The 19,120-nt window shown below is 37.0% G+C and overlaps 1 protein-coding gene across 1 annotated transcript in view; it reads left to right on the top strand.

Moving 5' to 3' along the window:
* NUP133 (nucleoporin 133kDa) overlaps positions 1–16,545 on the top strand; it is a 29,867-nt gene extending 13,322 nt beyond the window's left edge. The window contains exons 13-25 of the mRNA XM_009878159.1: positions 337–431; positions 549–773; positions 1,501–1,623; positions 2,049–2,148; positions 3,110–3,352; positions 4,558–4,691; positions 6,261–6,419; positions 8,044–8,179; positions 9,894–10,012; positions 11,208–11,288; positions 12,871–12,935; positions 15,279–15,367; positions 16,304–16,545. Coding sequence (XP_009876461.1) covers positions 337–431; positions 549–773; positions 1,501–1,623; positions 2,049–2,148; positions 3,110–3,352; positions 4,558–4,691; positions 6,261–6,419; positions 8,044–8,179; positions 9,894–10,012; positions 11,208–11,288; positions 12,871–12,935; positions 15,279–15,367; positions 16,304–16,440 — 1,706 coding nt within the window. The 3' untranslated portion in view covers positions 16,441–16,545. The remainder of the gene's footprint in view (positions 1–336; positions 432–548; positions 774–1,500; positions 1,624–2,048; positions 2,149–3,109; positions 3,353–4,557; positions 4,692–6,260; positions 6,420–8,043; positions 8,180–9,893; positions 10,013–11,207; positions 11,289–12,870; positions 12,936–15,278; positions 15,368–16,303) is intronic.
* Positions 16,546–19,120: the final 2,575 nt, after the last annotated feature.

The following is a 19,120-nucleotide window of genomic DNA, read 5'->3' as shown; positions in this document are numbered from 1 at the left end:
AATTTAGCAATAGCTAGTCCACAATGAAGGTAAAAATTTGAATCTGAATGTTAAAAAAACTGCTGCTATTTTAGCAGCATAATGAATCCAGTTCCTCAGAATAGTTGTACTGATCTGATGACACTTGATTTCTTCTAAAGGCTTTACTACAGCTATGATAGTGTTCAAGAACCATATTAAAAATAGTGTGGCAAGCAATATATGTGTGTGCATGTATTTTTAAGAAAGTATCAGTGCAGTAACACTATAGAAATTTACAGGAATGGGTTTAACTGAGAGGCAAAAGAAATAGTGAAAAACTGAAGATATCAAGTGCTCTGATTTTTCTCTTTTTAGAAGCAGCTGGTTTCAGCAACACATCTCTTATTCTTCTTCATCAGTTAGAGGATAAGACAAAAGCACATTCATTCTTCATTGAGTTTCTTCATCAGGTAAAACTCTTCTTTTGGTATCAGCACGTGTTACAGCATGATTTTGTCTTTAAGTAATTCTTCTAGAACACTGTTGAAAGTGCACGTGGTGTTTTGTTGTTGTTTTTTTAATGAAAGGTTGGTATATTCGAACGTCTGGGCAGTTTCACAGTCCGAGGGGTGCGGATGGCAACTCGCCTGTTGCTCTGTGAGCACGCGGAGAAACTGGCAGCAGCTGTTGTGCTGAAGAATCACCACTCCCGCCTGCCCGACCTGGTGAATGCTGCTATCCTGAGCGCCTTAAACAAAAGGGAGTGTGATGTTCCACCTAGCCTCACCTCCGCAGATGTGTTCTTTCGAGAGGTCAGAAACCTCTTCCCTCTGAATCACCCTAGAGTATTGCATGCAGGAAAAGTTACAGCGCTTTAAAATGTACTTTGAAAGGTTTACCTTTAAAAATCAATTCAGCTTTGCAGTTTCCCTTTAAATCGGGGTGACGGGGTAAATATTTTCCTCACTTTAGCCTAAGTACTTTTTTATATCTGAAAAAAGACAAGTGAAATTCTCTGGAACATCAAAAAAAAATTAGCATTTTTAAGGAATATGAAGCTTTCCGGGTAGGAAAGCTGCTTTAATTGAGATATTCTGGATGGAATTGTATCCATTCAGTCTCTTAAGTTTTCTGTGGTCTCTAACATTAGTGAAGCTGAGGTAACTCTAAGTTTGTGCTGCATTCCAGTCCAGCACCCAGTCTTTATTTCTTCCTTCGTGAGAGGAACTATATTGAAAACACTATGTGGAAGTCTTTTCCTGTAGAGGACAGCAGTTGCTAATAGAGAAAAATAAATATAGAAGAAAATATAAATAATAGTTTGCTATTTTAAAGCAGATATGTTGTCCAGTGTACTTTATATAACAAAGGCTCTACTGGCAGATGTTTTGGAGGAATAGGGAGGGATATGGTTAATGCAAATTTATGGGGCTTCTTTCAAAAGTAGGGTTTTTTCCTCCTATGTTTAAGTCCAGAAATAAGACAATTCTTTTATTGTATGAAATGTAAACTGGTGCAATTTTTACTTCTGTCTTCAAGGTGTCCCAGATAGATTCCATCTTTGAATGCTTACTAGAGGAGGAGGAACAAATGCTGAAAGATATGCCTATTGAATCAATTGAGTGGGCCCAGATAGTTGTCAATGTGAACATCATCATTAAGGTATAGAACTTCATTAACTAAAATGTTTGTGGGAGGGAAAGGTAAATATTGAAGAAAACTCAGTACATGTGAGTTAGTAATACAAGAGCAAAAGTGCTTTCACAGGTCCAAATATATTAGGAAGGAAAACATGGTCTCATGCAGAATTAGGGATTTTTTCTTTTTCCTCTTGAGCCACTGCCAAAGAGAATTTGAGAAGTTGTTGGAAGTTGTAAAGGCACGAGTATGTGGCAAGCAGCGAAGACCTTGTGCTTGAGGACTGAGGTTTCTTGCTCAGTTGGGATGTGCTCTTCTATACAACCGAGAAAGTAGTGTAGAAAGAAGGGGATATTAAAAGAACATTTCAGAATTAGAAAAGACAGCACCTTTTAGTCTTTGTGTATGCAGGTAGACTTTGAAATACTTACATCCTTGCCTTTAAATAGGACATGCTACAAGCTGCCTGTCAGTATCGTCAGTCTAGAGCTTCTCTGTATAAAACAGGAGAGCTTCCAGAAAGAGAACCCGAATATATTCCATGGACAGGTGAGAAATTGTTACTATTAGTTTATTAATTAGCTAAACAAAAAGTACTCTCTATGCATTTCAGAACGTGTTAATTTCAATACGAATGTTAAACTTCCTGTTAAAAGCTGCTACAAGGTTGTTAATAAAAATAGGAGAACCTGAAGATTTCGTTTGGGGAATGAAATGGAATGAATTAATGAGCACTTAGTTTGTCCAGTGTCGACCATAATTCTTAAAACTTGCATTGGAAATTCGATTAAATAAATAAATCTATTATTTTTAAATGCACTGGTTCTGGTTGGCAGACCTAGGGAATACGTATCATTAAAATGAATCATAGAATTTGATTTATAACTGTTTTAAAAGGACTGATTTTCCACTTCCTTAAGTGTGTTTTGTTTTGATGATTTAATAACAAAAATGGTCAGAACAAGTGTTTTCAGAAGTAAGCACTTTCCAATTGGAGCTTAAGTTTCCTTGTGGTTTCTATGTATAACACATGCTTTTTCAGGGCTCCCGAGATAAAAATATTTTGAAAAACAAGGCCTGTGCAAGCTATTTTGCTGTGCTGCATCTTTATGACTGCATCCAAGTGTCTAAATCCAGTTAACAGAAGTTGCGTTTCCCATGTGTGTATTTTCTACTTTGCTTACAGATCACACAAATAATTTTTTTTCTTCTCAAAAAAATAACTGTTAGTTGACAGTGTAGATCTGTGTAGTTCAGGGGGTGGTTTTGTTTCTGTTCTTTTTAATTCACTACATTTCAGGCAAGTTTAGTTGTAAAGGTAGATGGGAATACGCGTTTGTTTTGGGTTAGGTTTTTTTAATAGTATTTGATTTCTAGAATTAAGATTATTTTTTTAGCACTTTTTTCTATTTTTTCTTTATTATACATAGCAGTGTTTGGTTATATTTCAACATAGAACCCTGTGGTGATAGGATCATTGTTTTCCTTTTTGCTGTGTCATTTTCCCAAGCATCCAGCAGCGTTCGTGTGTCAATAATACGCCAACACGGGATCATTCTGAAGCTGGTGTATCCCCAGGCGGACAGTAACCTCCGCAGCGTCGTGGCTGAGCAGTTGGTGGCTCTGATGGATTATTTCCTCGACGGCTACGTTTCACAGCTGAAATCTGTGGACCGTCCCGCTGATCAAGAGCGATACAGCAATCTGGAGATGGAGTATGTGCAGAAAAGATCAGAACTCTTGTCTCCTCTCCGTAAGTACTTGCCTGTTGTCCCTAACGCAAGGATTAAGTGTTCCAGTCAATAAGGAAGTTATGCAAATCTGATGGAGTAAATGGCATGAGCGTATGAATTCTGTTTGTTCTGCACATTTGCGGTCAGAGCGTAATTGACTGGTTTTATGAGTTAATGAAGTATTTACGAAGTAAAAACAGGTCATAGAATTGCATGTGGGACTGCACACATGCTCATGCCTCTAACAAGACACATTGCTGCTCGAATTTTTTTCTTTTGCTGACTTGTGATGTTTGTCTGAAAATAGCCTATAAATTATTTCTAAATGTTGTTGCAAGTGGACATAAACTTACATGCCTGAAATGTTTGGTGTTTACCAGGAAGAAGTTATTTTTAATCTTGATTATTTAATAAGAAATCCTATTTAATGTGTCAACTGTGATCAAGTCTTTAATGAGTAATTGACAGCAAACTCCCTTTTTTTGAGTGGAAATAACTTGGAGTAAACACATTTTAGTAAGTATATAAAGTTTGGGCTTTTTTCAGACTAGGAATCAGTGATATAAATAGAACAATCTAATATTCACTGCCTCCTAACATTATTAAGAAAAGTCTCTTAATCTATCATTTTCAATTTTACTGACATTCATGGGCTCTGTTAGCTTGTAAATACATTTTATGTCATTACATTCAGTCTAAAGTTCATATTTCCGTACAAACAAAATTGAGTATTCTGCTAACTCTCATGTATTTAACTGAACTAAAAAGAAAGACTTTAAATAATATTTTTTAATACAAACCCCACTGTCTTTACTTGCTCTGTCATGTTGGTTTTTTATCAAAAGCCTTTGCCTGCTGCTTTTTCAGTTTGAGGGTGTAAGTGGCTATTACTACAGATATTAAGTCATGGTTTGAATCCTGCCCCCCTCGCAGCACAAATAGCAGATGATGCTAGTTTTCAGAAAAAGCAGGACGTATACAGGCCATTTGGTATTCTAAGCTTGTCCCTCTTGGATTGAGGGACAGAGGTGGTAGAAGTGCAAGTTTACATGTGCACAGGTTGTGCGTGCAGTAGGTGGATGCTTCTGTGGGAATATCTTAAGTATCAGCTTGATGTAAATGCTTGAAACTTGTTTTCATTTTGCTCATCTCTGCCCTGGGATATTTTCTTATAGTCAAAGATGAGCTTGTTTGATGTAACTTTCTTTTTTCTTGTTTACTTAAGTTTCCCTGGGACAGTATCAGATGGCAGCTGTTCTAGCAGAGAAGTACTGCGACTTTGATATCCTGGTGCAGATGTGCGAGCAGACAGACAACCAGGCCAGACTGCAACGTTACATGAGTCAGTTTGCTGATCAGGTAACTCTTTTTTTTCTATTTCCTTGAGATATTTTCTCATAATAAACTTGCACCTGAAATGTTCGTGTTTTTTTTCTTGGTTGGGTTTGGTTTTTTGCTATTTGTTTGGGTTTTTTTATTCACGTATGTGTATTTACGCATGGGGCGGTGGGAAATTGAAGTCAACATTCATTGGACAGAACTCGGTGGAGTATTTTAACCCCGAGACTGCAAAGCAAGGCAACAGAAATTTGGGTGCTGGCTCTGTGGGCAGTGGGCTTCATGGAAGGTTTCTTGTGCCTCAAGTATGTTGTCTCACTGTTGACATCTTTCTGACCTTTTGTGAGTTGTTCACTGCAGTTCACTATTCAGTGTACTGTTGTTTTATTAAACTAAGGAGATAGGAATTTAAGGATAATTTTCCGGAAGAGGAGGTTGTTAAATGTGCAAGTGGTTAAGAAGAGTAGGAAGGTGATGGTGTTGCTGTAATCTTTTTTTATTGACCTGCTAGATATTTGTTAAACAATTTTTCCAGTGTCCATTAAAATCTGGTGTAAAAACTTCTGAGTGTGCTGACAAATTGAAAAGCTTAAGGAAAAGGCAACAGAGATTACTAGAAGTGAGGGGAACTGAGCAAAAGTTTGCCGATTTGAGAGTTGGTGATATCAATTTATTTACCTTTCCACATCAGCTATGAAAAGAGAAACACTGCTGTCTCCAGGTTTCCTAATAAAGAGAGTACAGAAGGGTTGTTTTAATAAGAAAAAGCAAAAGTATCAGTAGCAGACAGAAATTATAGTAAACATTTTTAATAGTGAGTCATAAATACTAACACTTGCTGCCAATGAAGGGGGTAAATTCTCTGTTTTCTTTTTCTCTACATGCTTATTTTAAAGGAAAAATGGAACACTTTGAGGAAGTTACTGTGGCAAATGTAACAGATCCAAATCTAATGGATAGAATATCAGACTGATGGCCTCTTGCAACTTTAATTGCATTAACAATTAAAAAAAGTCAAATTTAGCCCAAAATTACTCAAAGAGACTTAATTCTCAAACATAAATCCTAATTAGTTATTTCACATTGAAGTTTTTGAGGGTAAAACAGTTTCTTTTAAAAAAACCACGTAATTTTTTTACCGATGATTGAGAGTGCTAAGGTTGTAGGTTCACTTGGAGATAGGAGAGAACAGTCACAGCAGAAATTGACCTGTGTATGAGAGGAAATTAGTAATCCCAGAATTCTGAGGGAGACAAAGGAAATGGGTAAAAACATAGGATTAGACTTCTGTTTGATGTGATACCTGTTTCTGTTCTTGTGGAGTAACACAAAGAATTTATATTTGGCACTCACTTCCACTGAAGGATGCTGTGTGTCAGCATCTGTTAAATGAATCCAACAGAATGAATGAATGCTTTCAATGCTTTCTATCAGGGCTCAAGTCTTTTTATCAACACTGTTTTGTGTGTTTGTGTCTTGTTACGCAGGTTTTTCTGTTCTTACCAGTTGTATTGAGTGTTTTGGCTTAGAAGACAAGTAAGATATTTAAATGTGCCTTTTAAAATGTGTTCTTATTCCTGTTCTCTTCAGAATTTTTCAGATTTCCTGTTTCGCTGGTATCTAGAAAAAGGAAAGCGAGGGAAGCTGTTATCTCAGCCTATCGCTCAGCACGGGCAGCTGGCCAATTTCTTGCAAGCGCACGAGCATCTGAGCTGGTTGCATGAAATCAATAGTCAGGATTTGCAAAAGGTATGGTTTCTTCAGTATAACCAAACTGCAATATCGCATGTTAAACACGTCAAGTACATATTCAAGTAGGCAAATTATCTAGTTATTACCCTTCATCATCAGAAGGCAGCTTATCTGGGTGTGTTAGGGCAGAGATGACACAGATTATTATTGGAGTAGCAAAAGCCTCTCTCCAGGCACCAGCTGGTATATCATATAAGCTGCTGCACCTGGTAGAGGAAGAAGGGCTGCTTTTCAACTCTTGTTGGTGACTAATGTTTTTTTTATCAAAGAATTTTTGGCTACGTAATTGCTGCCTTGATGGAATTAGGGGTTTACAGTGAATATCGATAGCATTATCAGATTATGCAGTGAGGGCAGAAGTGAGACTAGCTATTTAAAGCAAAGGAATTTGGAGGGATCACAGAAGTAAAAATAAATATTGATTGCTTTAATCACTCACAGGTGTAGTGTAAAAGTATTAATAGCAAATGTGCATGTGGATAACAGACGCTCTCTAATGCCCTCTCTCTCCCCAAATGGGAAGGAAAAGAGAATGAGGCAGAGAGACTTACAGACCGGAAAAGAAAATTGCAGCAGCTTTAATGAAACAATAATGGAAATAATATGGAAATACTAGAAATAGTGAATTACGTACAAATATATATAAATCCAATATCAAACCTGACTCCCCCTGCCTGTAGCAATCACCACTGATACTGCAGAGCAGCAGACATTGTTTTTAAACTTGATCCCTTTGTTTCTTTGTAGACTGCCCAGTTATTCTTTCCCCACTTGCTGGTCAATCTTTTCTTCTGGTAGGCTTAGGAATGTATTTCACTTTAGCAAATAGACTGTTTCTAAACAAAAATATCTTCTTTCAATCCATGTGCACATTTATTAAGCATGCAGAGCATGAAAGTGTTTATCCTGCTGCCCATTAGAGGTTGATAATACTGTATGCCCCTTAATGCAAAAAAACCAAGCCTCAGAAAGCTAAAACGCAAAACATACAAAAAAAGCCCACCCTGAGAATATTGTAATATTCCATTTGTGACAGCTGAGGTTTTCTCTGTTATAGCAAAGCATGGTGAAGAGGGCACAGGGATTCTAAAATATACTAGTAATTCAGTCTGGATAGTCTATTTCTGAGTATGTGCTCAGAAACTTCCTGTTCTTGTGTCTAATAGACAAATAAATTCTTGCCTATAAGTTTGATTCCCACAGGAGTTACACATATGGTTCTATTTTTTCAAATTCCTCAATTAACAAGTAAATCAATGCAAAACCTTGTTTGCCTAGCTTTTATGGTGAAGCCTTGAATAAGATCCCAAAGGCATAATATTTGAAGTTGCAATTTATCCTTGAGAAGTGTTTCTTAATTAGTACTGAGAAGATTTATTTATTTTTTTTACGATTGAAGCGGAGATTTGTCTCTTCCCAAAGAGTGTAATGCAGAGGCTTAAAGTGCAAGTTGTACCACTTCTAAAAAAAACAAAACCCAAGGGTTATAGTATTAAAAACAATAATTGTAGTATTAAAATCAATAAATAGCCATGAGACTGCAGTTCAGATTAAATCCTTACCTGTTAACCTTCAGATGTTAATTTATAAAACTGTTTTCAAACATCTTCATTAATTTCAGGCTCACAGAACGTTGCAAACTTTAGCAAATATGGAGACCCGATATTTTGCGAAAAAGAAAACACTTCTAGGCTTGAGCAAATTAGCTGCACTGGCATCTGACTTCTCAGAAGACGTATTACAAGAGAAAATAGAAGGTAAGAAATAAAACCAGAGCAAAGTGAAGAATGGACTAATGAATTAGAATTATTGAATTAGAATCATGTTAATTTTGCAAATTGTTAATTTGTTACATTGAAGGCTCTTATTTAATGTGGTTAAGGATGAACGGGCTGATGAGTTTGCTCCCTGCAGGAGGGGTAAGGAAGACGATGTGAGGCAGTAACCTTGGTATCTGCTTTCACCTGTGAATCAGGACTTAACAAGCATGGGAAATTTGCACTTTTTCACCTTTTCTATTAAGATGCTGAATACCGGTATAAATGGCAAGGCCCACTGTATTTTGAGAGGTCATTAGACCGTTCTGAAATGGCTGAAACTTGTAAACCATTCACACTGAATGTGTTTTCGTGAAGCTGCATTTTATATTTCAGATGCAAGGTAAAAATGATTTCTTCAAGCCTGTTTTTGAATGGTTCTTGGTTCTGAATTTTTCTCAAGTCCCAAGACTCTTAGGATGCACAAAGAGATCGAGTAACTATGTTGTCTTGTAATAATGCAGCTACAAATACATACATTTGAGATGAAGAACTTCTCTCTCAGCATCCTTCTGCTTAGAAAGTTGCAGTGACAGTGTGTTATGCTCTAACTTAAAGGGTGTTAAGTAGTTCTGTGCTAACAGCTCAGCTAATAGCTGATCCTGGCCACCAGGGGGAAGCTTTGAAATAGTACTCCAGGTTGCTACTCAAACTTACTTCTGTTTATCTGCATGTTATGTACAATTCTTAAAAGAAATTCTGTTGAAAAAGCCAGGGGATGATTACATTACCTAAGTAGGCATTACTAATTATGTTTAGCTTTTGATAATAATATATTGTCTGTCTTTTAAATTAGAAAACATTACATGAAATCTTAAAATTTTAAGTTTATTTTTCTCACCACTGTAAAAAAAAACAAACCTCACTCTGATGATGTGAAGAATCTCATCTTTAAATAGGAAAATAGTAGAAAAATTAGGAAATCAAAGCTTTCTTTCCATAGACTAATAGACTCAAAATGTGATCTGGACTTCACTCTGCTACATGCGTCTATATGCACATGACATAGCTTTTATGACTTACACTCTTTGTGTTTCAGTTTCCTATTAATAAAGAAAGAAGAATTATCTCTGGCCCATTTTGGTTATTCAATTAAATGGATAAAATGCTCCTTAGAATTAGTTTCATCTTTGTACTATGCAATGGAACCTGACAGGAAGAGCAAAGTTCATATTGTGTGACTGAAATTATTCCATTTTTATTGCTTCAGCCTAACAAGTTTCTAACCCTGAAGCAGACCATACTGGAAAATAAAACAATCCAAAAAGGAATAATTCCTGTGATGGAGCAGATCTGTGGCACAGGTCTTCAGCTAAAAGTTAGCTCCTAAAAATTACAGCCAACTTACTATCCTACGTAGTGCAACAGCTTCCTTTCAATCCCAAATATTCATGTTGAGGAAAAATTAAGAGTTATCAGTCTGCGTTACACTGGGAAACTGAGTGGAAAGTAAAGAACTAATTCACCAGAGTGACAGGATTGAAGTGGAAGTATTTCTGTGCTTCAGGAACATAGATGAGCATCCAGATAGAATGCTTCATAAGAGGCACTTTAGACCTGCATAATATTGTGACTCGACAGTTATTACTGTGCTACAGAATTTATAATTATGTCTTAATAACATGAAACATTCCTTTTGTTTAACAACGGCAAGAAATATCAGAACAGGAACGCTTTCTGTTACATCAGGAGACCCTTCCTGAACAATTACTGGCAGAGAAACAGCTGAGCCTCAATGATATGCCAGTGTTGTCCGTATCTCAGCTCATTGATGTAAGTATCTCATGTTTTCTTTGTCACACAGGTTGAGTTCTCATAAAATAAATGAGGAGATCACAATTGTCTCTCCCTTTTTATGACTTGCTAAGTACCTAAAAATCTGATACAGGATTAGTTTCTACAAGCACTGTACTTCAGAATGCTAGTTTCATTTCAAATTTATTCTTGTTGAATGTGTGCTTTAGAGTGCTCCTGGGAGAAAAAGCAAATCAAAAATCCAACCCATACTGAAACAAGCCCGTGAACTGCTCCAGTACTGGGATCAGTAATGGTGTTGACTCCCCTTGCACTCCCCTTTCTGGTGACAGCCAGGAACCAGTGGCCTCACTGTTCCCGCCTTGTTGGCAGCATATTTTCACTGTGCAGTGATGCCCACAAAACTATTCGACAAGTAACAACAGTACATCAGATCCTTTCTTGGTGTTTTGCAACTCCTTACTTTTGTGTAATCCCGTGGAAAAGCAAAGCTGGTGGTTAACCTTCTTGTTTTCTTAGAACAAACCTAATAGCTTTTGATTCTGAAGTTGTTACCTATATCTTTAAGTGAGGCTTATCCGTGGGATTTGGAAAGAGTAGGAAGTGTCACTCCTGACTTGGCAAGTGCTGGTACTGTGCCAGTTTTCCTTCTGAATTCTCTCTGTTGTCAAATCAACATTCATACGTTGTTATTTGCAGTGTGAGAATGAAACTCAGAAAGCATGAATAAAAAGAGCATTAACGTTAATTTTCCTTTGAAGCACTAGTTTAAAATTTGGGGAGGAGGAAGGGCGAAATATCAATAGCAAACTTGTGGGTTTTTAATAGGTGAAAGGCAGTACATGTGCTTGGAGTACCGCCTTGAGCTTAATTACTGAAATAATTCTGAGAGCTTATTTGTGGAGTTGAGCTCTGGCTACAATAGTCCAGGAATGTTACAGCCTTAAAAGGCGTTTAAATTTGAAACCTAGCGGCCTTATATCCAATGTCATTTGTCCATGGACCATTGTCATGTAGGTGGAATGCTGCCCTAAAACCTAAAGTATATTCCTTACTATAAAAATACTTGCAGTTGAATCAAGACATGTTTTCATGAGAAGGTCATGTAAGTGGAAAATACATGGTGGTCTTCCCACAGTGAGTTGTCTGTGATATCAGTTACATTAGTTTGTAGGCTAAAAATAAATCTCTACGTTAATCTCTCATATCCTAGATGTACATATGTGAGGAGAACAGAAGAGCCAATGAGTATGACTTCAAGAAAGCACTTGATCTACTAGAATATATTGATGAGGTAGGAAAAGTTTTTGAAGGATTTCTAAACCAAAGACTGACTGACTGACTGATTTATTATTATTTAAGCTGGGATGCTGCATCTGTAGTTAGTTAACATATTAGCTTAGTGTACCGTAATTAAAAATAACCCGTCGTGAGTGTTTTTCAGTTTGTTTTTAAGTCACTGGAGACTTTAATGCCAAATGTGGTTTAGGTCATTTAAGAAAAATGACACTCCTCATCTTCACTTCCCATTTATAGTCTATAGTTTCTTTTTTAGAGTCTTGCTTCCCTGCAGGCTTTCTCCAAACAGGACGAAGATTGTTTCTTGCTTCTTCCCTATTGGCAGTTTCTCAGATTTGTCATGAGATAACGCAGGATAGTCACCAGCTTTTAACGTGTAAATAGCATCGAAACACAGATTTGTTGTCAACTTTCTCACTGGATCTCATCGTGCAATCTAGTATTTTGTCAGGAGAAATTTTCCACTAAGCATACATAAAACAACTTCTGAGGAGCATCAAACCTGAGTTAGCAATGGTCTTCACTAAAAAGCTGAAGTTGTATTATTTCAGCAAAAGTATTCCTTACCTATTGAAAGTGAGAGCTCTCCTCTGATTATCCGGATTCCTGCAAGTCTGAAGTTAAAATCCTCTCTGTAGTAGTGCCTTGTAAACACCGTGGTGCCACTTTGTTGGGCTTTGATAACTTCAGCTTGATAATTTTCAATATCTTCATAATACAATTGTTCTTAATTGCATTTCTTTTATCAAATTTTATTCTGAATAACAATACTGTTATTAACTAGTGGGGTTTTTGCTTTACATATGATTGATTACTTGTCCTGTGTTTAGCACTGTGTTATATTTCATACACTGAGGAGAGACTGTTACTACTTAGAGTAGTATGTTACTCTTTGGTTAGTTCTCTTTAATTTAAAAACAAAATTCAGTTCTTTTCCTAACTTCTCCCTACATTTTTACAATATAAGTAGTCCAAATAATGTTTTGCACTATAACAAACTTGAGTGAATTCATTTGGTTCTCTCCCTTAAATTAGCTTTCCTTTTAAATTTTGTCAGCACAACTCATGAACACTGAGACAACTATATTGATTTTTGGTTTTACATCTAAATAAATGTCGCTCTAGAAACATGAGATTTCAAAACCATATTTTGCTCACACATTTGAGTCTCCAATGACTTGAGTAGAACCCTTCAGCACAAATTGGAGGTTTAGACTAAGGTCTGTGTGGTGGCTTCAGTCACCGTATGGCCCGTTTTAAAATCAAACTTGTGTAGAAATAGACTGGTTTACAAATTGGTGTTGGTTCATGTGCTTGAACTTGTTGTTTTTTTAAATTGCAGTAGTCAGTCTTCAGCGGTTATGTAGCGATGTAGGAAGTCTGAGCAATGTTTTCAAATGGAAATGAACAGTTTTTGGTGTTTCAGCAGTCTGATCAGGTCATCTACTAAAATACTATATGTTAAAAAAAGTGTTCTGTAACTGAAGAATCTAATTGGTATGATCTGTGTGAGAAAGTGAATATTTCGTATTAAAAAAATGTAACTTACCTATCTTTTCTCTTTATATGCATTGAAGGAAGAGGAAGTGAATATAAATGATCTTAAACTGAAAATTCTCTGTAGAGCTCTCCAAAGAGATGGGTAAGGCCAATATAAATATAAATTACCGGGAGTATTTGTGAAACAGCTTTTCCAGAATTACTTATTAATATACTATTCTCTAGCTCTCTGAAGAGATTGAATTTCGTAGTATAACGTTATTAAGGTATGAATTATGTGATCCGAATGTGTCTTTTTATTTGTAAAGTGAAACCTCAAAAAAAAAAAAAATCTGTAGTACTTTGTTTGCTTAGCTCGCTGGCAACCTGCTCTGCGTTCTCAGCACCCAGGACAGAAATGTAGCCATGTGGCTTTCATTCTTGAACGTTTAGCTAAGGTAAAATAAATGACTGATGCTGAAACTTTTTTTTTTTTTTTTTGGTCCTTTGAAGCATTGCCAGATAGAAGCTTTTTAAGAGCAGTAGGTACAGAGGTCACTCCTGAAAACTTTTATTTAACTTATTTTTGGTCATTAACCACACTGACAAGTTACTGACCTTTCTGAGTTGAAGCTGCACTCTTGTCTATGATTGAAGCCTTAAATAGTGCTTGAAAAAGCCATTCTTAGGGTTGTTCAACACCAAATACAGGCTGAATCCAGTCAGAAGAATCTTCTTATCAAACAGTGCTACTCTTCTCTCCCAGGTTAAATAACTTCTGAAAATTAGAAAGGAAAGGGAGGAAATGCTGCTTGAGTTATCCAGCTTTCCTGACTTCTGTGTTCGAAGAGGGCCTAAGGAGGAAAAGACAAAGAGAGAATACACTCTGAATGCACTGTGCCATTTGTGGTTAAAATGGAAATAAACAGCATTTGGGTTCTTGCTTGGGCACAGGACAGATGGCAAAGGATGGTGGTCTGTAGAAAATAATTTTCTAACTGCATGACTAAATTATTATCACATGACACAAATAATAGGTAGAAACGTGTTCACACTATTCCAAGTGTTTTCTTTCTTTCCTGTTATTTCTGAGACAGAGGAATCCAGAGCTCCTACATGGCACCAGTCTGATAATTGGTTTATGTCCTGTCTACCCTGGGCCAAGAGCTGAGTTTTGGACATAATGTTTCAACCATTCAAATCATGCATAATACTGCCAAGATTTTGCCCACTCTGCTAGCTAACCAGAGTTAGCAATTTGAGATCGTTTTGCACTGAATAGTGTTTGGAAAACTTGACATCCCAGTCGAGCTTCCAGTCCAGCAAGGCTCGCAAAGAGGTTAGCTGCTTTTTCAAACGAAAATATTCAACATGTGACATACCTGCTTTTAAGGGTGGCATCTGCTCTCTGGCTGAACAGCTACAGACGGTGGTGAGGTTCTCGGGCAGAATGGAGAGCTGAGCCTGCTCCTGGCATTCTGGCAGAGTCCTGTTCTCTGTGCCCAGGAGTGATGTGCTTCCTCAAATCACCCTTCCCTCCCTCTTTACTTCACAGTCTTTGCAGTGGAATTAAAGGTTAAATCCTAGAAGCTTTAAGTGCCATCCAGGGTAAAAGCATAGCTTCAGTGGCATGCAGAGGGTTTGGTGGTAACAGCTTCTGGGAGCCAGGTCCAGGTCTGTTGCAAGCCATGTCCTGTTGGCTCAAGGAGGTTCATCTTGGTCTAGGGGGTCATATGAGAACTGATTTTGTTTGGCAGTTTAAACATGGAACGGGAAATTGTGACAAGTGAAAGAAAACCACAGTAAAAGAAGATAAGTTGGAGCTGACTTAAAACTCCTACATACAAAGCTCTGCAAGGGTGAAAAATTTGTCATTTAGAAATAGTCTTTCTCTTAGAAAAATCTGCTTTGGGTTTTTTTAATCACGGATGAGGCTTGTGCTCACAAGTCTTCACCTTCCTGTTTAATCACAAATGAGGCAAACTATTCGTTTTATGTGTGCTGTTACAGGCCTGCAACTTATATTTTTATGGGGTTTTTCCTCCTCCTTCCTTTTCTCAGTACTTGTCGTTTTGGTTTGGCTTGAGTTTTTTTCAAATATATTAGCAAATTGTTCCTTTTGATTTATTCTGCTAGAAAATAAATCTATACTTTCATCATCCCTATCATCAGATAAGAATTACCTATTCTCAATAATTCTACCTTGATTTTTTTATTTTATCAAAGAAATAATTTTTCTTTTACAGTCCAGAAGACAGGAAGTATTTCTATTGTCCTCCTAAGTAGACTGTTTTACAGTAGTGCAATTATTATTGCGGTTTTACTCTTGGAATAAAGAATAATTAACACAAGATAGAAAAAACCTCTTGCTTTGAGCTGTAGCCAAGTGCATAACACTTGTGTGTGAATATGTATCGATCACCTTTGATAATTTATCAAATTTTCTGCATATTTTTTCTCATTACTTTTCATTTGATTTCATCCACTAATTACTTGTTACTTGCAGATGGTCCAGTTCAGATGGTAAAGATGATCCAATTGAAGCATCTAAAGACAGCATCTTTGTGAAAATACTGCAAAAACTATTGAAAGAAGGTAAAAGTGTGCTTGGATATAATTGAACTTTTTAAAATTGTTCCATTGTGTCAAAAGCTGCTTAAGGTGAACACTATAACAAAAGAAGTCATGTTAACAAGTTCTCAGAGTAATGAAAAACTTCCATATGCGTTCCATTAGGTAATTACAAACATATGAAGTTAATTCCATCTCTGTAAAATCTTGAGGGGTTACGAGATGAGCACATTTCTTAGTTTATAATCTTAGCATCCTCCCATTATTTGCTCACTAGGGCAGCCATCAGAATTTTAGCAGTTTGTTACTGTATAGTGAAATATGTCTTCTGGACATAAACACGTATCTTCTGCAAGATAAGGGATCAATAACTGTTTGTCTGTCATTCAGAAGATCTTAACCTGTTTTAGCTTAACTGTTGGTTGGGTTCTTTTCTGCCCAAATGCAAAACAATAAAAAAAGACACACACACATCCCCACTCCCAAGTTGAAGCTGACCATGGCAAGTTACGGCTCTGTAAGAGCTGGAGGTGAGGGAAGCAGTTTTAGAGTCAAAGTCCATTTTAAGTGTTACTGCATAAGATTTTTTTTTTTTCCCCAAAACAGAGAAGGTTCCATATGAGAAAATTAAAAAATTAAGTTCTTTAGAACAGTTTTAGTTTTTTCAGTTCTGTCACTTTCAAAGATCCTCACACACCAGACCGAAGTTTTGGAACTGATGATAAAAGTATTTATTCTATGACTGATCCTTCTTTTTTTGAAAAGAAAAAAAAACACCTTAGTTTTACAGGCTATTTAAGCTTTATGGTATTTCTTGACATGTATAATAGAATTAGATTTTCTCAAATCCAAAAGAACAATTTAACTCGGAGGCAGGCACAAGTGTTCACTTAAAAATCATCTTAAATGCTAATGCAAAGTACTTTTATCAGTGCTGTAATAAAGGGTTTTGTGTTGCAGGAGTTCAGCTAAGTGAGTATTTACCGGAGGTGAAGGAATTGCTGCAAGCGAACGAACTTGGCAACTTGAAATATAATGCTTACTTTGAATTTGTGTTAAAGGCAAACTATGAACTCTATGTTCAGGGACAAGCATGATTCTCACTGGTTTTGAAAATATTTTTTCTAAAGGTCTGTTAAATTCATATATATGTTTTTTTATATTCTGTTTGGGTCTTTGCTAAACTTTGCAATAAAATCTATATGAGTAATATACTTGGTCTTAAATTTACAGACAGTAACACCTTAGTAAGGAGAGGCAGAGGTGTGTTTGGGCAAAAGAAAAGATTTTAATTTTCTGTGCCTTTCATAAACTTGCTGTTTTGTTTTATGTATTTATTAGTACAAGTCCTGCCTGAGACTCAGAGATACACAGACACACACAGGGTGAAATGTTTTGTTGTTGTTTTTTTCTCTCACTTCATTGAGCTGTGATTTTAGTTCGGGGAACTTACTGGGTGACAGTGCAGCATGTTTAAAAAAAAATGCTTATTATGTAAGAAAAGGGGTAACTGACTTGTCACTGCTCGGTTAGCTTGTCTGTGACAGAAAGAAGTAAGTAACAGTTCTCATTCAAAGTCCTCTGGTCTAGTAAATATACCCTTCTTTCAGCTTACATCTGTAAGATCAAACCTTAAAAAAAACATTTTAATATTTTATCTTTTTAAGTTCTATCCAGGTTTCTAGAACACATATGAAAATGAAATTAACAACTCACTGTGCAGTCATTCACAGCAACTGCTTGTACCTAGAAAGCAGTTAAGAAAGTGTGGGAGTCCAGCAGCAATTGTTCTAGTAGGTGATGCTACTACTTTTTTTTTTAATTTCTCTTGTTTGTTTGTTTGTTTGTTTTCCCTGTTGCCCCAATTAGTTATCTCTGACATGGGAGTAAAAAAAAAAACCATTTAACTTTTCACTTTTAAAATCTGCTGCCAATCAGAATAAGTAATCTTTAAATAAAAGTTACTTCAGTCAGGGTACACGTCACACCTTTTCTTTCACAAGTAGCTCAGCAGCCTGAGAGGGAATGCAGAGCAACTTCCCTGCCCTTATGTTTTATTTGACTGGCTTGATGCCTGCTGCAACAACTTGATCCAACAGCTGAGAAGGTCAGAAGTTAAATTGGTTGAAGAGAATCCAGTTTCTCATTTTAAAAGCACAGCTCCCCTCCTGTGGCTTCCCCTCCTCCCTGTACTAATACAGTAAGCTGGGCTGAGAGTCTGAACATGTTTGGAAGAATAGATTTATCTAGAGAGGTTCTAACTAATATGGGAAAGAAATGCACTAGCAGTCATCTTATAAGATCATTCTAAGAAGTGATCTTTGCTCTTCTGCAGCCTTGCATGGCTGAGAGAGAGAAGGGCTGAGAGCAAGAAATCCAGGTATAACTTCCAGCTGTGGCTTCAAAGGAGTGGATTGTCTAAAGCCTTAGAAGAATTCCACATCCTTGCTTAAACATCACTTTAGAGGTGGTTTCATGTAATTCATAAATGTAATGTTTTGGGAGAAAGGGTATTTTCTAACAAATGATTGCAACCGCCTACCCAAGCTTTTACTAGACTCTTTAATTTTGCTTTAAGAGAAATCTCTTTAATTGACCATCTGCAGTAAAACACTCTGGGGATTACCTCATCCCTTCCTAGACTGTCGACCACCTGTACTCTGCCAGGAGCAGCAGGGTGAGCCCTGGAAAGTTCGCTCCAGAAGCAGACGTTTCTCTTCCTCTTCAGCTTTCCATCCATTTCAAAGTGCCCTGCTTCTCTGCTGGGACGAATTTATTCTGTTTGGTGTAAAAACCTTCTCCGAGTTCTTGGGAGACGATCAGCAGTACAGGCTTCGCGACTAATAGTTTATTCTGTTGCGGGGTTGGGAGGCATTTGGCATTTGTACAGTGGCTTTCTGTCCAAGTATTGCCAAAACAGAAGGCTACAGGCAATGAGTTTATTTAAATAAAACCTCATTAAAATAACTTCCATGTCTAAACTGAAGTTTAATGCTCTCGTACTAGGACTGTTGACCTGGTTTTCTTTTCTGCTGAGAAGCTTGAAGAGGCTGGGGTTTGGGGCTATTCCTCCTCCGCGTCCTCTGTTTCATTATGTAATAAGCTGTTCTGGTGCAGAACTCTCGTCTCAGGTTACTGTATGGGGAGGATGCCTTCATTTACCACTGCATATTGAAGGTCATGCCAGAGCTCTAAGTTGTTTGCAAGTGTAACAAAAGCAAATAAACTTGGGACAGAAAGATTTGGATTTTGGTTAGGACAGCTTAAGGAATACAGATACCTCTTTTTGAATAAAGAAGTATACATTGTCTCTTACGTAGTTGCTTTCTCAGTAGTGGAAAATAGACACAGTATGGGATGTCCACGCTCCTATCCTCTGTTGTCCCCAGAATAGCAGGAAAGCTTATCAGTTGTCCTTTGTGATCGATTTCAGAAGCTACGTGTTGTGGGTAGTGATCTTCGTTGTGCCCACCTCTGTTATGGAAAACAACTATTTTCTCGCTTGGGACTAAAACCAAGTTCGTGTAGTGAGTCCAATTAAATATCAGATCTGCCTGTGGAAAATGACCTTTTTATGCAGAACTGTAAGAATTCAACATTGCCATTGGGCATTTTGCCCTAAGCTAGATGGGGATAGAGGGTTTATGCTTGAGTCAGGCTTCATTGAAGGATTAAGAATGTTTATCTTTCACCAGTGTTAAGACTTTGTTACTTGATTTCTGATTCAACACAACTGACCATATTTTGGAAACCACAACAGTGTTGCAGTTCTGTAAA

The sequence above is a fragment of the Apaloderma vittatum genome, unplaced genomic scaffold (genome assembly GCF_000703405.1).
Source record: "Apaloderma vittatum isolate BGI_N311 unplaced genomic scaffold, ASM70340v1 scaffold21711, whole genome shotgun sequence".
NCBI classification, from domain to species: domain Eukaryota; kingdom Metazoa; phylum Chordata; class Aves; order Trogoniformes; family Trogonidae; genus Apaloderma; species Apaloderma vittatum.
Note: the sequence above shows the minus strand (reverse complement) of the source record. Positions and strands in the feature narration are given on the sequence as shown.